Source organism: Triplophysa dalaica, chromosome 25 (assembly GCF_015846415.1).
Source record: "Triplophysa dalaica isolate WHDGS20190420 chromosome 25, ASM1584641v1, whole genome shotgun sequence".
NCBI classification, from domain to species: Eukaryota; Metazoa; Chordata; class Actinopteri; order Cypriniformes; family Nemacheilidae; genus Triplophysa; species Triplophysa dalaica.
Genome location: NC_079566.1, coordinates 8,275,544 through 8,295,572, shown reverse-complemented (window position 1 = coordinate 8,295,572; position 20,029 = coordinate 8,275,544). Strand labels below are relative to the sequence as shown.

Genomic DNA, 20,029 nt, shown 5'->3' with positions numbered 1-20,029 from the left:
TTGGTTTAAAAATAGAAGGACTAATGGTTTGTGCATTGCTGGAAGCAACATTTCATGTTCTCAAAACAATAAACATTCATCCAAAGAAAGCAGAATCTAAGCATTCTTTTTATTTTTGCTGAAGAGCCAGATTTTACGTTGTAATGAAGCCTTGTTCAAGTAGCATACAAGTTTCTGATTCAAAATCAACCAAACCTTGACTTTGTTTAGACTACATTTACATAGAGCTTTTAACATACTTGCAGCCCTCTTCAGCAAGGAATGTGTTGTGCATATATGCCCTAATTTATGCGAACATGTATAATGTAAACTTTTACGTGTGTGTACGCCCTCATGTCTGTGCACAGTAACTAAGGTTACAAAGATCAAATGCAGGCCCAATCGATTTCTTGCCTCAGATCTACCTCTCCTATGATAAACGCTGTCAGAACAATGAAATATGTACAACATCTGAGATTTTCACCTGAAAGTCAAAAAAGGTAATAAATCACAAGGAATCGCGTCAAACCGACACCCGTGAGTTCCAATTTCAGATGGCTGGGGTACAGAGCGATACCGCTGATACCAGATAGGGTTCCTTATCCTCGTATCTTTTTTATCAGGGGTTTGAAAGCTTGATGTTTACGCTTTGTCCTTTGTAGCTAGATTCTGCTGGATTTTCTTCTATTATGCACACAAAACTAGACACGGGAGCTGCTAATATATCTGCACGATCAGCAGGGGGACGGCGAAACAAACAGACGGGTGTTATAATTACAGCTTCGGAGGAATGGAGCTAAAGGTTTCATGTAAAGGTCTTTGGCGTAGTAGACATTGATTGGTGTTTTTGTCAATGTGATGTATGTGTGTGCCTTTACGGGAAAATGCAGAGGGAAGGGAGGGTGTTGAGAGAGAGTGTGTACTTTTTAGCATTAGAAGGGATAGCCCAGCTGCTACAGGCGAAAGCTAATATTTGCTTTCTCGATCCCACCTTAAAGAGGCAACGCAGCTGGAGAGAAGGACGGAATATCCTCGGCTTGGAGAGATGGGGCGAGATAGAAGCTCTTGTGAAACCTTGTGAGCTGTCTTTCCTAACCGGAAGTGACATGTGATTTGTGTGTCCACGCTGAAAGTGAAAATGCAGAGTGATGGAAAACAGTCAAAGCCATTTGAACACATTTGATGTTTAATGCGGAGTAGCAGGATTTTAGAGCAGTTAGATTTGACTGTGGGCTGCGTGCGAAAGCACTTCGAAATGCAACCCAAGTGAGCAACAAAAGGTTTTGCTTTTCGTCGCTTGCAGTCGCACAGCTGGCTAGCATTCGAGTCATTGTTTGCTTATGTGTTTTATTTAAATTAATAATGAAATTGGAAATTAAAGGGATTTTTAAAAATAAAAATGATGTCATCAAGTACATATCCATTTGTTATTTCAAACCTGTGTGACTTTCTTTCTTCCGCAGAACACAAAAGATATTTCGAAGAACGTTGGTAATTGTAATAAGGTTCAATTAAAGGAAGGAAGGTGGCGGGAACCGGCGAACATTTAAATAAAGTTTAATCAAAATAAACAAACAATAACAAGGATGTAAAATGCCGGCAGCCACCTCACGGTCGACTGCCGGCCATAACATAAGGTACAAACGTAAAAAATATGTCCGGGCCCGGTCCTCTCTCGCCGGCAGTCCTGTGGATTCGTCCTTTTATGCTCCCGAACTCCTCTGTGGGAGATGTGGGACCGGTGCGCGCACAGCTGTTTTCCACTATCACTCACGCCACCGGCTCCGCCCCACGGCTCCCGTCCCGCCTTCCTCGCTACAGTAACCAAATGACGTTGGCGGCCATTGACTTCCATTATATGGACAAAAAAAACACAGAGACATTTCTCAAGATCTTTTTTTGTGTGTTCCTCAGAAGAAGGATATTCATATTTGAATGATATAAGGGTGAATAAATGAAGACAGAATTTTACTTTTCATACTTATCTCCATGTGAATGTGAAGACCTTATTCAACTGCAGTTTGTTTACTTGTTTAGTCCTCCATAGCTCTATACAAACCGTAATCTAAGCAGGAAAACACACAGCAGGTCTCTTGTATGCTCGTACCAATTTTTCTCTCTTGGCATCTTCTCTTTTTGAGGGATTTGATTTGCACACCAGCTGAATTGGCTATATGTCAGACACTCTCTCTCCGTGCCAATCAAACAGCATTCTTCGTACCTGCGGCTTCATTTTTTGGGAATTACTGTGCTAAAATATGAATAAGAGAGGAAATGCATCAGCCCATGACCTTTAAGAGAGAAATCCTTCAGCGAGAGAGCAAAATGCCAATTGTTGAAAAGGTGGATAGAAAATGCCTCCCTAGGAGCTTTTGAGAGCTTTTAATGTCTTCACAAAGCTTCTTCAGAGAAAGTCTCCGAGCTAAAGACCCCCCAATCAGCCCATCTCTCCCAGAAAAGGAGGGCAGATTGTGATAATCGCTTCTTGTTTTTTCTTCCCCTCCAGAAAGTGTCATCAGTCCATCACAGAATATTTCTGCAGGCCCTCCATGTTCCCCTCCCTCTGTTCCACCTCCGTCCCTCCTGTGCCGAGCAATCAAAAAAGGGTGATGGATAACAGGGGTGGCAGTCGGAGGGAGGGAGCCTTTTTTGTGGTGTGGTTTCTCTGTGCTGTAATTTACAGCGGGATCACTGACGGCCACGTTTCGCTGTATTTGAGGGGACAGCTTGTTGCCTGGTCCCTGTGGAGGGGCCATCAAAGACCAAGCGGTCCCTCCGAGACTCATGTCGGTATTCTTATAGATGTCCCGCTCGCTTCAATTATCATGGGTATAATTTGAAATACAGTGAGAATCTGAAAAGATTCGTTTCTCTGTATGGTATGACCGACAGGCAGGAAAACTAGAGTTTGGGGGAGCAAATAGTTTGAGAATCAGTGTTTACTTTAGAAAAAACAATGACCTAACTTAAAGGGATAGTTTACACAAAAACAAAAATCATGTCATCGTTTAATCATGCTTTTTAAAACCTGGCTTTCTTTCTTCTGTGGAACTCATATCAACGATTTTTGAGAAATTTGTGTTTATACAATGGAAGGCAATGGGGGCCAATGTTACTCTGCTACCAAATATCTTCTTTTGTGTTCTGCAGAAGAGTGAAAGTCATACAGCTTTAAAATGACATGAAGGTTAGTAAATGATGGAAGAATCTTCATTTTGGTGATACAGTGCTCAATAATCTCATAGATTTCATAGCCTCAAAGTCTTCTTATAGCTGCATATTTTAGAATGTATTTGTGAATATTTTATGATGAATATTTTTCCACCACATGACCGATTACAGCACTGGAAAATATGCAGATTGAGGGTAAAATGCTTTCCAAATGTGCTGTGGATTATGCTCAACTCGAAGCCATTTGGGGACATTATAAAGACATGACTCTTCCCTTTGCGGTTAGTACCAGCCTCATAAACCGAGAGCTTGGATGACCCCAGCGTGAGGAAATAAAACTCATGGACATCATAAAGCAGTAGCCCACAAAACCTCGGTTGGGTAAAACGATGAGGGAAAAAACATCCACATCTATCAGCATCTCCATCACTCTGCCTGTAATCAGTTGCCTTGGTTTATTCTGCAACCTCTTACAGTAATTTGTAGGGACATCCCATAAATCACCGGTGTTTACGCTGTGTAATTGCTGACGTGCAAACTAAAACCATCATTTGCAGGCTGTGTAGCAGATTTACCTTTGCCTGAAAACTCCTTGCGTTTTCACCTGTGGGAAGTTTCTTGCGATGTGATTTTGATGTGCGGTTTCCGGACAGCCCTCAAATGAGCCTGTAATTGCAGGGTTGCTGTTAGAGACGGGTGGCTGAAACAGCGGTGGGCTGAAAAAGCAGTCGTCTCTCTTAAACACTTGTCAAGATGTTCTCCTCCGGACCGCCCACACCTTCATTAAGACCTTTGGTGGTGGCAGCAATTACAGAATGCTGAGCCCTCGCCGGCAAAAGAGAAATCTTTCAGAGGACTCCCAACAATCCACTCACAGTTATAAATTCACTTACAGAAGATAAAACGAGACGATAGCTTATTGTGTTTCCTTGTGTTGTTGCTGTTGTCATTTTAATTGTGTGTTTTTCAGAGGCTTCCCAACTAAATAGTGGGAATTACATGGATTTATCAACAGCCAGATTTTTTCTATAGTAAAAGTGCACGCAGATTAATTCTGCCATTGTTTTCTCAGCCTAGTTTAGCATTAACATTTTTGCATTTGACAAACGCTTTTATCCAAAGTGACCTACAGTGCATTAGTGCATTCAAGTTATACAGTTTATCGGTATGTTTGTTTTCTGAAAATCGAACCTGTGCACTTTTCGCTGCTAACTCAACACTCTTCCAAATGAGCTACGGGAACACTACTGGCTTTCCAGGAAGGCTCGTGTCCTTGTAAACCCATGTGCTGCTATTGTTTCTATGAAATACAAACACAGAAAGGTTTGAAGAATTGTTAATCGGTAAGAATCTTCAATAACGCAGCTGTTTTTAAGAGGCCCAGTAAGGGAAAATGAACAATGAGCATCGTATAAATAACACACACATAATCTTGTCCTTATTTGGTTAAAAGCAAATATATTTATCCTTTTTCTGTGTATGCAAAGTAGAAATGTGAAGCTGGTATTTTGGTCGCATTTGAGCGTTTATGTTCATTCTTTGGTACAGAAATGTCATAGACAAAATTAGCAAGTGATTTATCCCAGTTGTCTCGTGACGTGTATTTAAGTGTTGTGGGTTATATTTCTGAAAGTTTTTAATCAGTGTGATTGAATATGCAATACATCTCATAGATTTCTGTTTCTTGAAGTCTTCAGAAATCTCTAGGAGTCTTACTTGAAAGAATCGTGTGCATGTTTGACCTAAATGTTTCTCGTATTTATGGTTTTGAGTGTCTTTTGAATTACTTTTATGCTAAACATTGTATGTTGCCATATTTGCCAGGACTCCCTGTGGTAGATTACACTTATATCTTAATCAGGATAAAAAAAATATTAGGGTAGTATAATATTAGTATATTCATTTTTAATGGTTTTTAAATAATTTTTAATCATTTTAAAGAGTTTCAATAAAATTGTATTTTCAACCTTTGTAATGCATTAGCTACAATTTCACGAACAAAAATGAGTTATATTAAAAATAGTTTTTATTACATTTATTACTATAAAATATTATTATAAACTTTTTCAATGTAAGTTCATTGTGCATGAACTTATGGTAAGAGTTATACATTTTATGTTAAAAAATGTATTAGTAAATGTTGAAATTAACATGAACTAAGATGAGTAAATGCTGTAGATGAATTGTTTATTGTTTGTTCATTTTACTGCATCTTGATATACAATGTATTCTAGCTTGTATTAATGGCTGTCCATAGTTTAGACTCCACTGATCCACCTTTTCTCGTCTCTCACAATTTTCTTTTCTTCTTTATTTCCAACCGACACCATTAACATTAAGGCAGTTTCCACACCTAATGTTGAGTGTGAATGTACAGTTCTGTTCCAAACCGACTGATGAGAAAGACAAACTCATTTTCTTCTCCTTTAATGAAGAGTGAAATCCTGCCGTGGCTCATCGCTGCTGTGTGCCAACTCGTCCTCCATTCAAACAGAGCCTGTCCAAATTAATCTCCAGTGTAGAGCAGGTTGACCAATCACTGAACACATACTTTATATTTAGAAAGCTGAATTTACATGCGAGGACACACACCCACACACTCAGAATGCAAAATACTTATTAATGTGCTGTTCATTAACCATATTTCTGAATCACTGGTTTGTTCTGGAGATTAAATCACATTAGCTGGAGATAAGGTGTTTATGTGAGGTTAGCTTTGACACTTGTCACTCGGCCTGTTTTTAGCATCCCGCGTTATGATTTTGCACACTGCAGAATGTGTATTGAGATATTGTGTATGCAGTTCTGCTTCTAGATGAAGCGACGTCAAGAGATAGATTTTTAAATACAAATTGCAAACCAAACACGGGACCAGATTTGTTTATTTTCGTTCTTTCAAACATTGATGTGTATAAATTATATAATTACCTTAACAAGCCGCACAATAGAAATGAAATGATTACTTTCATTGGCTGAATGGAAATACTCAAATACTTCTTGCTCTATAATCTTTATATGATTGTCTGTTTGTTGTTTGCATTTAGCCTTATTCTTTGGTATTCTTGACCCTACAGTACCAAAAAAGACATTCTGCTCATTTTCAGGTCATGAACTTCCAGAAACAGCTCCTTGTTCTGCTTAAAAGGTTGAAGAGAGCAAATCTCAATGGAAACATTAGCCCACCAGCTTTTGCATCTCCAGTGCTGTCTCTGGGTTATAGAACGGATTTCCGAACTGGAAATGACTTGGCTTAGTTTCATGGGCTTTTCTGGTTTGAAATAGTAATTAGACATGTCTGGTTCCGTTTATCTTTGGTGTGTGTGTGTTCTGTCTCTTAATACAATTTGGAAGAAAATAATAATATTGGTCCGTTTCTTATAGCAAGGGTGATTAGCACTGGGCCCTAAAGAGAGAATGGATTTCAAATCATTTCCGCTTCAGTGAGTTCTCCAAATGCCCTTAACCCTCAGAGAACCAAGCACTGTTTTTTTAAGCCAGTGGTTATAAAGATCAAGATTAGAGTTTCAAAATGATCCTTTGCAAACTTCGCTATTATAGCTAAATATGCAAAGGATATTTGCAGCCTTGCAAACAAGCTAGGGGGTGGAAATTAGCTTATCTTCAACTTGAAATATTTATCTTACAAGTTTTAGGATGCTGATACTCCAGAAACCCTACTTTGAAAAACCTTTGAATCTACTGTATATTTAGAAACAGAATGCAATTGCATTGACCCTTATATAATCCTTCCCAGCAGTCAAGAAGATTGAATCTGAGCATGAACATCTCAGCCCTCTATAAAGTTTTATCAGAATACTGTAAAAATCATTTGGTGTAGTTTATCTGTAATTCGCTGCATTGGTTGTGTTGTGTGAATGTCATTACGAATAGTTGATCCCTAAGACCCACTACTACATTACTGCAAGATAAATTGCATTATATTTACATGCTTTATGTATTTTGGCAAGTTGCTTTTTTTCACTTAACAGGTAGAGAATAGTGGGAAACAAATGGTTTTACTTGAAATAACAAAACAAAGATAACTTTATTTATATTTGTCCAAAACGTTGTGGATTGAATATTCAGTGTGAATTTCAAAACGTCATGTGTTGCTTCAAAAACACTGTAAAGTACTATTATATGCAAAAATTATTATTAAAAATTGTAAAACAAATTATTTATTAATTGCTTCAAATGTTTTTGGACTTTTGCTACATTAAGTCTATATGGGTTAAAAACGTGTTTAAAGGGACAGTTCACCCGAAAATAAAATGTACTCAGCCTTACGTTGTTCCATAGTAGGAAAAAATACAGTGATAGTCAAAAGTGCCCAAGAAACATTTGCTTTACTCAATTATTCCAAATGTCTTTCTGTGTTCATCAGAAGAAAGAAATGTATACAGATTTGGAACAACTTAAGGGCGAGTAAATGACATTTTAAAGGTTAGTAGCCTTAATGTTAGTCGCAAGGGCAGTGGATCCTGGGACTTTTTTCTCTGTTCCTTCTGTATATCTGTTCATTTAGTCTGTCTCACAGTCCTCCAGAGTAGGAAGAACCCTGTGGGGGGGGGGTGGCCCACGAGTGCCCCCCCTTGGCGCCAGCCCTGCAGTCCTCCTCTTATTTGCAGTAATTGTGACTCAACTCAAAGTTGTGTTCTATGGAAAAATCTGTTTATTGCAAGCTTGACGTCCAAATGGATGTTATGGACTAATGGTAGCAGGAAATGTGGGTGTCTGTATTCCTCCATGATTAGTCAACAGGGGACTTTTGTAAGATGACACAATCTTGGAAAACAAGTTCTTCGTCCTTTGAAAATTAGTCAGCATGGATTGCGCAAACGTTTGCTTTGCCCCTTTTTATGAGGTTGAGTTATAGCGGGGGTGAGTTGAACCTGGATGGAGACACTGCACACTACAGCACTTTTGCTTTTATTATTGATGGATGAGACAGAAGTTATTATATTCACAGCTGAAAAACATGATGTCATTATGATGACATGTGTTCCTTGGAGACATTGTGCTGTCTTATTAATATTTATCATATATCTGCAATATTTATGCAACGTTCCTAGTAAATGCTTACAAAAAAAAGAATGCTTTGCGCTTAAAGGAAAAGTTCACCCAAAAATGAAAATTCTGTCTTCATTTACTCACCCACAAGATGTTCCAAAACTGTATGAATTTATTTGTTCTGATGAACACAGAGAAAGATATTTGGAAGAATGCTTGTAACCAGACAGTTCTTTGTAAATCTTTGTTTTAAAAAAAAAAAAAAACATATTTTGAAGAGTGAACGAGAAACAAACCGTGTTGGGGCACTTTTGACTTCCATTGTCATTTTTCCTACAATGGTAGTCAATGTTGGCCAAGAACTGTTTGGATACAAGCATCATAAATTCATACAAAGAATCAGACATGAACAAGATGTGTATGTTTCATCCCTATATTTGGTTCTGTACTGTTAATGCAGCTCGGGAGCTTTTCCCCCAATAACAATCCAGAGATACTGTAATTGTTTGTAATGAAGTGATCCATGTTCCTACATCCATGCAAGACACCATTTTCTCTCTTGTCCGAGACAAATGGATTTTTTATTGAATTTAAGGACTGCTGAATGTGTTACATGAAGCATTGGGCCGTGTAATATCGTGAAAGGCGTAGAAGGTTGTGTCACTCAAATTGACAGTCAGGTTAACACACCTTGCTGTTTAAATCCGTCGTGCTCCGCTCCAGTTAGTAAATCAAATATTACTGTTTCCTGATTGAAACGTTATCCTGGCGCTGTTGGCACATTTTAGTTCAACAGTTTAAGTTAATTTTGAGATATAAAGAACGATGGTTGACTTTCGGTCAAACGGTTTGTTTTTTAATAATATTGGAAATGAGAGAGCGTAAAAGTGACAACCTTCAACTTGAACCGGATGATTTGAATAATATGTCCAATAATAGTTTTACTTGATAAAATCACATTGAATAAGTGGACATGGCAGAGACGAGAGAAAAATACAATATCCTTTGCCCATATGAATGATGTCCGCTGACTGAGAGGGGTCATTACTCGCCAACGAACCTTAAGGTTATGGAGATAAATCACTGATTCTAAACGTTAAGACTAATTTTCAGGTCTCAGCTGATTAAAGTGTCAAGTCATCAGATTCAAGGGCTCTTTTGAGAGTTTCATCCATATCAACAGAAGGGTAATGAGATCCGGCACCTTGCCACGATTATCACAGACCGACCAATACTTCACAGGCATCACGAGTCCCAGCAGCTGATGTCGGGAAAGTCCTAATCACTTACACTCGTATCATTGTCTCATGTAATTGCAGTTTTGGATTTAGGCTTATATGAGGGAGTTATAGTCTTCACTTTTTTATTGACTATCAAGTGGACAGTTGTCTAGCAAAGACTATGAAGTATTATGTAGTAGATGATTCTCAAGGGAATGAGTAGGTGCAGTGACATGTGGTAGACCATTGAAATGAGAGGCAGATGCACACGGCTCTGGGGGATTATAATGTTTGAACTATCCCTTTAAGACATACATTTTATCATTTGGTATTATCTTTGGAAATCCAACCCATGACCTTGCCATCCCTGTTGAAAAGAACAGCATATGCTGGTTTAGCATGTTTTGATGTTGCTTTGGTGGTTTGTTCTGGTTTAAGCTGGTCATGTCCTGGTTTAAGATGGTCATGTGCTTGTCCTTAGCTGACCATGTCCTGCTCCATAGCTGGTTTAAACTGGTCAAACCAGCTTCAAATCATACCTAACCCAGCATGCGCTGTTTTTTTCAACAGGGATTGCTAGCATTATGCTCCACCAGCTAAGTTGACAAGAATATTCCTTCTCTGCCTCGTTTAAGAAAGCACACCTGAGTTTTCTTAAAGGTCCAGTGTACGAAATTTAGCTGCATCTAACAGTGAGGTTGCAAATTGCAAGCAGTGGCTTACTCCTCTTTCGAAGCACTACAGTGGCTGAAAAAGGACTAAGATGTCTTCTCGTTTTTGCATCTTTGTCAAAGGAGATAACGTCTTTATAAAACGTGCTCTGTAGAGCAGTTTGTCCGCTTTGGGCTACTGTAGAAACAACATGGCAAATTCCATGCAAGGGGACCCGCGTTGTACGCTATATAGATAGAAATAGCTCATTCTAAGGTAATGGAAACATAACGCTTTATCATGGAAGATCTTTATACACCTCTGAAGACAACGTTATGTATATTACATTGCATTTCTGTCAATAGATACTCCAAAAAATTACACAATGGACCTTCTATAACAGGATAAACAGAATTAGACGGTGCAGATTGAATTTTCTGATCTAAAGGTCAAAGCTGTGTGAGGGTCTGTGTGGTCTGTGGAAGGATAGCGGTCTGAGGCAGAGGAAGTTCTTCTGCGGGAACACAATGCAGAAAGGCGCACTCAGGCTAAATAAATGATCACAGGGCTATTTTTAAGACGAAGTGTAAATGTAGTAATCCTCCACGCAGCAACAGAGAAGAGCTTCATCTCCTCACAATCTTCCTCCCTCTTGTTCCTTTTGTGTCATGTTTTCGTTCTCATTTTGAATAAGAGATGTCGCTTTATTCTCTCGTGTATGCGCTAAATGCTAATGCCATCAGCGTCATACGAATCACAAAAGTACGATGGCAGTTAATTGATTAAATATTAAAATGCCGTTGTGATGCCTCTAGCACAATCTCTGTGTACAGTTCTCCATCACTGAGTGCTGCTCCTCGCTGGAGTTGGTTGTGTTTTTGTGAAAATGCAGCTTTTACTAATGAAATTTAATGGCGTATAATGGCGCGCTGTTAATCACGGACTGCAGCTTGAGTTTTACAAGGTTAACGATGGAGAGAGAGCGTGTTCTCTAGTGGACTCGGGTCCTTGGGAATTTATCAATGTCAGGTGAGGGTGAGCGCCACGGTTCATTGAAGCAGCTGCCGTAACTGCCACAGCTTCCTTTAGTGGAAAAGTTAGGAAGGTCTTTAGAACCTTTTGTGCTTTCAAAACTTCTGAGAAGCTCCACATTTTCTTGTCTTTATGCACACTTATTTACAGTTATAAACATGATGGCTTCTCATCCTTAACATGGTCAACTTGTCAAAAAACGAGTTGGATGTATGACGTAGAATCTCTGTGTTGGATACACTCCCCCAGCGGTTGTATAGGTTTCGGAAAGCTTTTTTCGAACATGAAAATACGTTTCGTTACAACTTTCTTAGTCCCTTATTGGACCATTCTCCCGGAAATGCCACCTACGCGTCAACCAACGAGAACGGGAGAAGAAGCATGCGCAAACGTCACTCTCACATGTGTGCAGGAGAAAGAGTGCGGGCAAGCGGGCACAAATGATGACAGTTTAACTACTATCCATACATTTTTTTTTTACCCATTAATAGATCTGTCATCATTTATTTCAAAAATGTTCCAGCAACTCTTTAATAGGATGAACATGATCAGTTTGGACATTTATGATGCTACTATAGGCCATAGACTTATATTTAGATATATTAGATACATTTTACAAAGATTTTCATTTTAGGTGAACTGTTCCTTTAAGAAGAGGCTTACATGCAAAGATATTTGCAGAAAAAGGTCAGCACAAAAGTAGAGAATCAGTACCACGCCGTAACAATCTCTTCTGTTCTCCCCCTCTTCATCATCATCTCCTCCTCCTCATGCCTTGTGGCCTGCAGAAGGCAGGAAGCTGTAGCGCATGAGACAGAAGTGATGGAATGGGAGATGCTCAGGCATTTGATGTGCAACACAACACAGCAAACGACTACATAAATAGACCCATTTATTCCACCTCGTACGGATACACCGATCTTTTGTTTGTTGTTGGAAATCAGGGCAGGGAGATGAAGAAAAGTTATAAGCCGCTGCAGAATGGGACGACCTATTTATGCCTTTGCGGTGGAAAAGCAAGAATGCATTGTACGTGGTGTGCTTACTGTAAAAGCGATAAATATTTTTCCCTTGCAGGCAGAAAGTGAAGAACTATACAGGGTACAGTACAGACAGATGGGTCCTGTGGACTAAAATATATGTTTGTGGTGAACAGATGCTGTATTATGGTTAGTCACGCAGACATAAATACATCAGATTTATGTTGAGTTCATCTTAATAAGTAATTATTCAGAAATGCAATAAACTATACATGACTATGTCTTCAGAGGTTTATAAAGGCCTTACGTAACGAAGTGTTATGTTTTTACTACCTTAGAATGAACTATTTTCATCTATATACACCGCGCCATTCCATTGTATGGAATTCACCATGTCGTTTCTACAATTGTGGACAAACTCCTCTACAGAGCGAGTTTGTAAATACGTTATCGTGTTTAGCAAAGAAGCGAAAATGTGACGACATCTGAGTTCTGTGTCGGCCACCGTAGTGGTTTGCAAGAGAGTGAGCCGTTGGTTGCCGCTAAATTTCATACTCTGAAGTATACTTTTAAGTATAACAGCAGTGAAAATGTAGTGCACAACTAGTTTTTCATTTGTACTGCAACTATGTTATAAGTGAAATTATAGGTATACTGTTTACTAGTTTAATGCTTTCAAAAAAAATTGTTTATGAAAGCACACTCTACTAGTTTTTAAACTGGAAGTATACTTGTAAACATAATTTAAGAAACTACAGGTAAGTGGAAAAAAGTATAAGCCAAGTATACTTATTATATACTTATTAGTATACTTTTAAAAGTATAGCTCACTATACTTCGACTTTTTTAAGTATACTAGAATGTAATTTTAAATATATTTTAAAGAATTACATAAAAAATAGGGTGCAAGTACTAAAGTAGTTACTCAGTTGTAGAAGGTTCCCACATACTGATGAAAAATGTACACCTTAAAACACTGTAAAGGTCATGTGGATGAAACGTCATCCAAAACCTTCTTTTACTCTTTATAGTAAGAAAGACTATATCGATTAATGGCATTTAATGATTTTGCTTAAAGGGGTCAAATGACACGGCTAAAACGAATATTATCGTTTTCTTTCAGATTTAATGTAATCTGCATACATGATTTAAGGTTAAAAACACTGTATTTTCCACATACCGTGCATGTTTGTATCTCCTCTTTGCCCCGCCTCTCTGAAACGCACAGATTTTTAACAAAGCTCATCGCTCTGAAAAGTGAGGTGTACTATGATTGGCCAGTTAACCAGTGCGTAGGGGTTGGTCGAATGCTGCAAGCGTGCATATTTGAAACATCTGGTTCCAAAGCAATTGTGCCGACAGTTACCCCCACCTTACTTGCGTAAACATTTGGGCGGTCTTACACCGTGTCTATACCGGACGCGACATGACAACCTACTTGTTTGTAATGGGTTTGTCACGACGCGTCTCACCGCATCCAGTATACATGATATTTGAAATTATAATGGGTTTAATTTGATAATTTTGCGTGTCTAATACATGCATGGGAACTAATAACACACCAAAGACACAGAAAAACACGTATTCGCGCTGTATGACCCCTTTAAAACTAGCATTTCAATACAAATATTTATGGATGAAGGGAACCACAATATAAAACAGCTTCTCGCACCTTATTACGCAAATAAAACCTGCTGCTTAATGTCCCGACCAGCCCTATTTGAAGCATACTAACCTCTATAACAATATCAGATCTAATAAAGTGGAAATGAAAAGAGGAACAGTAATCTCACTTCAGAGTTTCTCAACATCGCCTCGGGTCATTTGCCGAAACAGAAGTCATGCGTGTCTGAGCCACGAGTCGTCCAATCAGAGCGCACCTTGTCTATACTACAGAGCGAGTAGCTGTCAGTGTATGGTGGAGCTGAAAAGGCTCAGGGCTGTGTTAGGTAAGGAGGAGAAGATAGTGTTGAAGATGGTTGTGCTTTGATTCAATATCACCGGTGAGAACTCATTATGAAACCATAAGTAGCCTCAGGCTTTTCAGGATTTTTTTTTCTCTCTCTCCGATTATGTCCTCTTGTCCCCACATTCTCATAATGTTTGGTTTGTTTGTGATTTATACGAATCCGATCTTGATGCTAAGGAGAACTGACGGGCAACAGGGGCTGAAAAAGAATGACGTCGTCTTCTGCTCTAAATTGCCATACGCATCATCAAGAGAAGGTTGCACTTCTGTTCTGTTGTTTGAGCTACAAATATTTTATGAAAGCCGTCCTACATAAGAACCAGACAGATTGGTTTATTCGTTCAGGGCTCGCGGCATGAGCAAATGTCATTGTTTCAGGGTTGCCTCGCACAGATGGATGGAGAATGGAGTGGCTCTTCAGAACTGTCACACTTCAGCGTGTGATAATTAAACTGAGAGAATGGAATGAAAGGGACGGAAGAGGAGAGTGACTCATCCGCTTTTTTCTGAAATGTATTTTTCCCGTGATTGTTCTGTTAAAGGATGTCTGCGCTGATACTAGTATTATCATTCCATTTTTAGATATCGAGTGCCAAGGTTGACGCTATTATTTTGAGCAAAAAGAGTACACTAGAATGCGTTTGATACAATTGAAGGAATAGTTGACGCAAAAAATGAAAATTCTGTCATCATTTACTCACCTTCCTGTCTTTTCAAACCTGTATGACTTTCTTTCTTCTGCAGAACACAAAAGAAGATATTTTAAAGAATGTTGATAACCAAACAATGGCGGTACCCATTCACTTCTATTGTATGGACAAAAAACGATGCAAGTCAATGGGTATCGCTGTTGTTCGGTAACTAACATTCTTCAAAACATCTTCTTTTGTGTTCTGTGCAAGAAAGAAAGCCAAACACTGGTCCAAATGTACATACATGTCTACAAAATGTATTTTGTTTGTGTGTAGATAGCTTTTTGTTTGTTCTTTTGTTAACATGGGAGTTTACTGACCATACAACAGCACCCATTGGTTAGATGGATTCCTAGATGTTGGTGTGTGAGTCTAAATATATTCCCGTCTCCATTCGGCGCGTCAACAGTCCTTGGCAATTGAAGGAAAATTCCTGACCTTGATTCGCAACAAGCGAAAACGAAAAACACGCGGTTTCGTCGTTCAGCTGAACCTCTAGAGCCACCTCTCTCTCCCCACCTCCTCGACAACACCGCCGCACGCGCCTGTTTGGGATGGAGAGCTTGCGTACGTTACCTTGACAGCTTGTCAGGCTTCCCCACGATAATGAATTTCAAATGCTAGATATGCTCTGTTTGTGCTCCAGCGGGGTCCTCTCTTGGAGGTAATGGTGTGTTTGTGTGGACGTTTAATATGAGCTATATCACAATTGTGATTCAAACATTATAAGGGTTTCAAGAGTGCGTTCAGACACGTGTATGATCAGCTTCATAACGCTGTTGAATGTCACATACGTCACATAATCAACGATCTGTCTTGCGGTGCATCCCTCTCCACTCCTCTCTCTGTCTATCTCTTCTTTCTTTCTTAAAGGTCAGGTGATTTAGTAAGGTGTGTGCTTCGCTAAACTTTACTCCTGTTGAATTCTGGGATAGCTATTGATTCACCGCTGTAGCCACCATTTCATGTTCCTTTTCCTCACCCTTCAGTACATGTTCTCCATCTCTCCTCTCGTTTAAACAGAAAAGTTATTCTGTTTGTTTGCAGACTCACGCTTTGTGTTCTTCCTCCCGTTTGTTTCCTCCCGGTGAGTTTGTGCTTCCCATTTAATTTCCTGCTCTCCCCGGAGTCAAATGTTATTGCTCGGAGGCAACAGGAAACTTTGGTGGCGTTCTATGTTGTTGCAATTAAATATCAACTTTATCTTAAACGTTTCCCCTTAAACTCATTCAAACAATAAACAATAGACACAAATGAGACAGTTGTTGATGTACGGTAAGATCTTTTACAACTAATGTGGAGGACATAGCTTAGCTTGAATTCGGGAGAATATACAGAGAAATATTCGAGTTCATAATGAGATTTCTTTACAACCTTAAAAAACATATATCTTTCAGAGGAACTTTTGCCCCGTTGCTGTCTGTTTTGTCTCATTGATGTCTAGGAGAAACAAACAGAGATGTGCTTGCACTATATGGATATTAACATATCACAAATGCCCATCCAGAGGTAGGGAGAGATTATGCCAGGCCCTTATGAACGTCATTTGGCGATCCCTAACTAACGCCAGCTCCATCTGAACATCCTGTGCTTTTTTGTGCGTAGATCAAAAAACCTTTTCAAACTGTTGTTTCTAAGAGCACACAATTCTAAATAATCTATTGTATAGTACCTGTGCAGTTTATTAAAGAGGCCCTTTGGTGCTCCTTCTTATATAATTGGTCTTTCTCTCCCTCATTTACATAATATCTAATATTAATATTAGATACATAATATCAAGGTGCTTTATATTCACATATTTTTTCACGCATGTCTCTGTTTTTCTCCCCTCTGTTTTCCCGCAGCCTCCCTGGAGAGTTCTCCATAACCTGAGTCCTCCCGGAGTCCAGCCCATATACTCAGATGTCCACAGCACAGACCAGACTGTCCTCTTCAAACTCCTGAACCAAACACCACCCCTGAGCAAAACTGGATCCAACTTACTTTCAATGACCTCAAGAGCATATCAACTCAAACCTTGGAGAATCATCCAGACTAATGATGTTCTTGTCCTGGACTATGTGAAAGACTCGTTGCTGAATCAACTTGTTTGTTGTGTGTAATCTCCTGAAGTGTAGCACTTTAAACTCTCTCTTCCTGCCAGTGCTCAGCACACAGCCTGTTAGCAAATCTGTGCAGACAAGCATGATGCTCGACAACACATACACATACCCTGGACTTCCAGAAACTACAGAAGTGGTAGTGACCCCTCTCTCTCTCTCTCTCTCTCTCTCTCTCTCTATCTCTCTATCACCATCTCCATCCATGCATCATATTTTGCACGTCTGAATATTACTCGTCTCCTCCCTCCTCGTCTTGTATAATGTGAACCGGATGGCTTGCTTGGTTGGATGTCTTTATATGTCCCCTATTTTGAATTCCTTCATCATTCCATCGTCCAAATGTAGAGCCCATCTTCCCTTACCTGAACTGTACTGTGATTGAGACCAGATCTCCTCTAAAAACACAAGCCCACTCTTCCACACGTAGCCACAGTCGTGTCCTGATCCGGCATCAGTGTTGGAGTTTGATTCATGGTTGAATTGAATAAGCTGACAGGATGAAGCAACTGGGATATAAAACTGCAAAGCATCACAAATGGGAGATTCTTACGTTTTTGGAAAGAAGAAGAGAGAAGCAGATGATACGCCTCTATGAAGATCATTGTGTGGCTTTCTTCTCATCCCTCTGTTGTGGAAAAACAAGGTTTTAATCTTTTATTAAAGATTAAAAATACAGTCGAGCCAAAAATGAATTTGATGTCATTTATTCGTATTCATGTTGTTTCAAATAACTAACTTGCACATTATGCAACCTACTCTTTTTTTCATCCAATGAAAGTGAATGGTGACCGTGGTCACTTTTATTTTATGAAGTTGGAATATTCTTTTTAACTTGTTTGGTAACAAGAAATAAAGTAATTTGAGTTTGGAACAACATGAGGATGACTAAATGGTTACTTGATGATTTTTTGGTGAACTGTGTTAACAAGACTATAAAAGGATGCAAGATGCTTTAAAGGAAGCCTGTCGCTAGGAGCCTTGAACTTTCCATTTACTTTATGGTATTGAATGGAGATCCTCACAAAGGCATCACTGTTAATATAACATGGCCATTCACTGTTACCTTTTTAACTCTGAAGCACATGGAAAACGAAATCAAACGAACTGTGTCTTTTTACCCTTTGATCATTGCCACCTTTGTATCAAGCCTCTGTTAGTTACACGAGCCTCAGGCGCAGACATGGGTTCTCGCCACAAAGGGACTTGCCGCAACTGTAGCATGATACCGCAATATCACACATCTATCGCAAAGGCGCCAACGTGGCACCCAACAAAGGTCCGTGACCGTGCAGACCGGCCATCGATTATCTGGGTCGGCTCCAGTTGTTTTGAGAGCTACAGTAATAGGTTGCATGCGGCCGTATGATGGAAGGTTTGCCTTACAAGATGCTTTAGATTGGAATCAGATCCAAAAATTGAGTGGTATCGATTAGACCTTGTCGATTACATCTCGCATTGGCTCTCGTCTGGCACACAGGATGAAGTCAATACGGAGAATCTAGGGAAAAGCATGTTCCAATTAAAAAACAAGCTACCATTTCATGCCTTTGTGACGCCTTGGTGGGGTTTTTTTTAATCACCTGGAGGGCTTTGACGCAACTTTTGTTGACCGAGGGAACGCGAGAAGGGCCAAGGGGTGAAATGAAAAACGGTCGTTGATTTAATGGCTGCTAAACTAGTATAGATCTCAGTATATTGAGAATTCAAGTTCATTTGGTTCGTAGACAGTGGCTTTAAAATGAAATCGCATTATTGCCGTTTTCACGATTTGATGTTCGTCCAAAAGCGTTCACTCTTATATTGATCATTCCGATGAGCCATGGCCAACAAAATCAACTTAACTAAATGAACTGTAAAATATTGAAAATAGTATTTTTCTTTATGGAGGTTGGATCATTAGACATTAATGCTCAGATGAGCGTTTTAACTTTGTGAGACCATCACACAGTAGATTAACCACAGTCAACCCGGACTGTTCTGCAAACATCTTTCAGACTCTTAATCCGCTTTAGGCCATTGTTGTTATTTTCCAAGAAAAATGCATATAGATGTTATGAGATTATTTAATATTTTAACAATACAATTTTATAGCATATTCTACAGTATATTAAACTTGCTCAATATACTAAGACTGTAAAACTATATTAAAATGTTGGTATATATTAAAATATATGTATATTGTTATTTACATGCAAAGGGGAAAACATTCATTCTAAGGAGTCTCCAAATTTAGACTTCAAACAACAACAAAACAAAAGAAAAAATTACAGTTCGGCCCTTCAGAGATTCTTAACTTGTGTTAGTCCTACTAAAGGAACCCACTGTTACTCCGACTCCTTTTTGATCTTGAAGAGCCCTTATACATAATAATTAATGCACACATGTATGATTATAATAAATGTGAACATGAAATGTACTCAAGAAGGGTTTTTCTTTTGTCTGCGAGATTTGCCTTGAAATTCAAGTAGTCTGTAACTTTGAGAAAGAGAATATGAATACTTAAGCGCCCTTCCGTCAATGTGCTTTCATTGGAATGTAAGCTTTCTTACCTGAGAAGTTTGTATATTTTACCGTGGTGTTAGAACTGAGTTTAAAATAAATAATTGATGTCTACAGTTCTAGTACTAATGTTCTGATTAGGTTTAAATCAACTCTGTACAAGAACACTGGGACATGAGCACACCACAGAAATCATGTGAAAGTTTTCCTCCCTCGAGAGCTGCACAAAGCATATATGGATTCACAACATATCAATACATGTACAGTAGATATTGTTCATGCAGACACGCAGGTACAAAGAAACATCGGGAGATAAACCCACAAATACGTGTGCATTTATACTCAAACATCAAGCTGTATGCAGTAATCTAATAATGTTTATTAATGTTAATTACACCCATACTGTGCAAATTAAAAATGTATGATTTTTGACCCAATGTGTGCAGGTTTTTTATTATTGTTGATGTGAGTTTCTGATGCTTTCTTTTTAGCAGGCATGCAGAGCTTTCCCTCTCCATTCTCTCCGTAGTGTGGTCATTCATAAAGTGTATGTAAATATTCTACCAAAAAAATCACATTTTTGACACTTGGAACCATGCTAATATGATGCTCATCCAACAGAGCAGTGTCACCAAACCATTTGTATTGGGAGGTCAGATGCGATTGTGATGTTACTTTTAATAGATGGATAGCAAGAAAAAGTACACAGTAAACAAGATGTAGT

The 20,029-nt window shown here is 39.0% G+C and overlaps 1 protein-coding gene across 1 annotated transcript in view; it reads left to right on the top strand.

Annotated features, from left to right (window-relative positions):
* The window catches only part of samd12 (sterile alpha motif domain containing 12), a 69,841-nt gene extending 50,104 nt beyond the window's left edge, over positions 1 to 19,737 (top strand). The window contains exon 5 of the mRNA XM_056742145.1: positions 16,549 to 19,737. Within this exon, the coding sequence (XP_056598123.1) occupies positions 16,549 to 16,571 (23 nt within the window). The 3' untranslated portion in view covers positions 16,572 to 19,737. The remainder of the gene's footprint in view (positions 1 to 16,548) is intronic.
* The last annotated feature ends 292 nt before the right edge of the window (positions 19,738 to 20,029 follow it).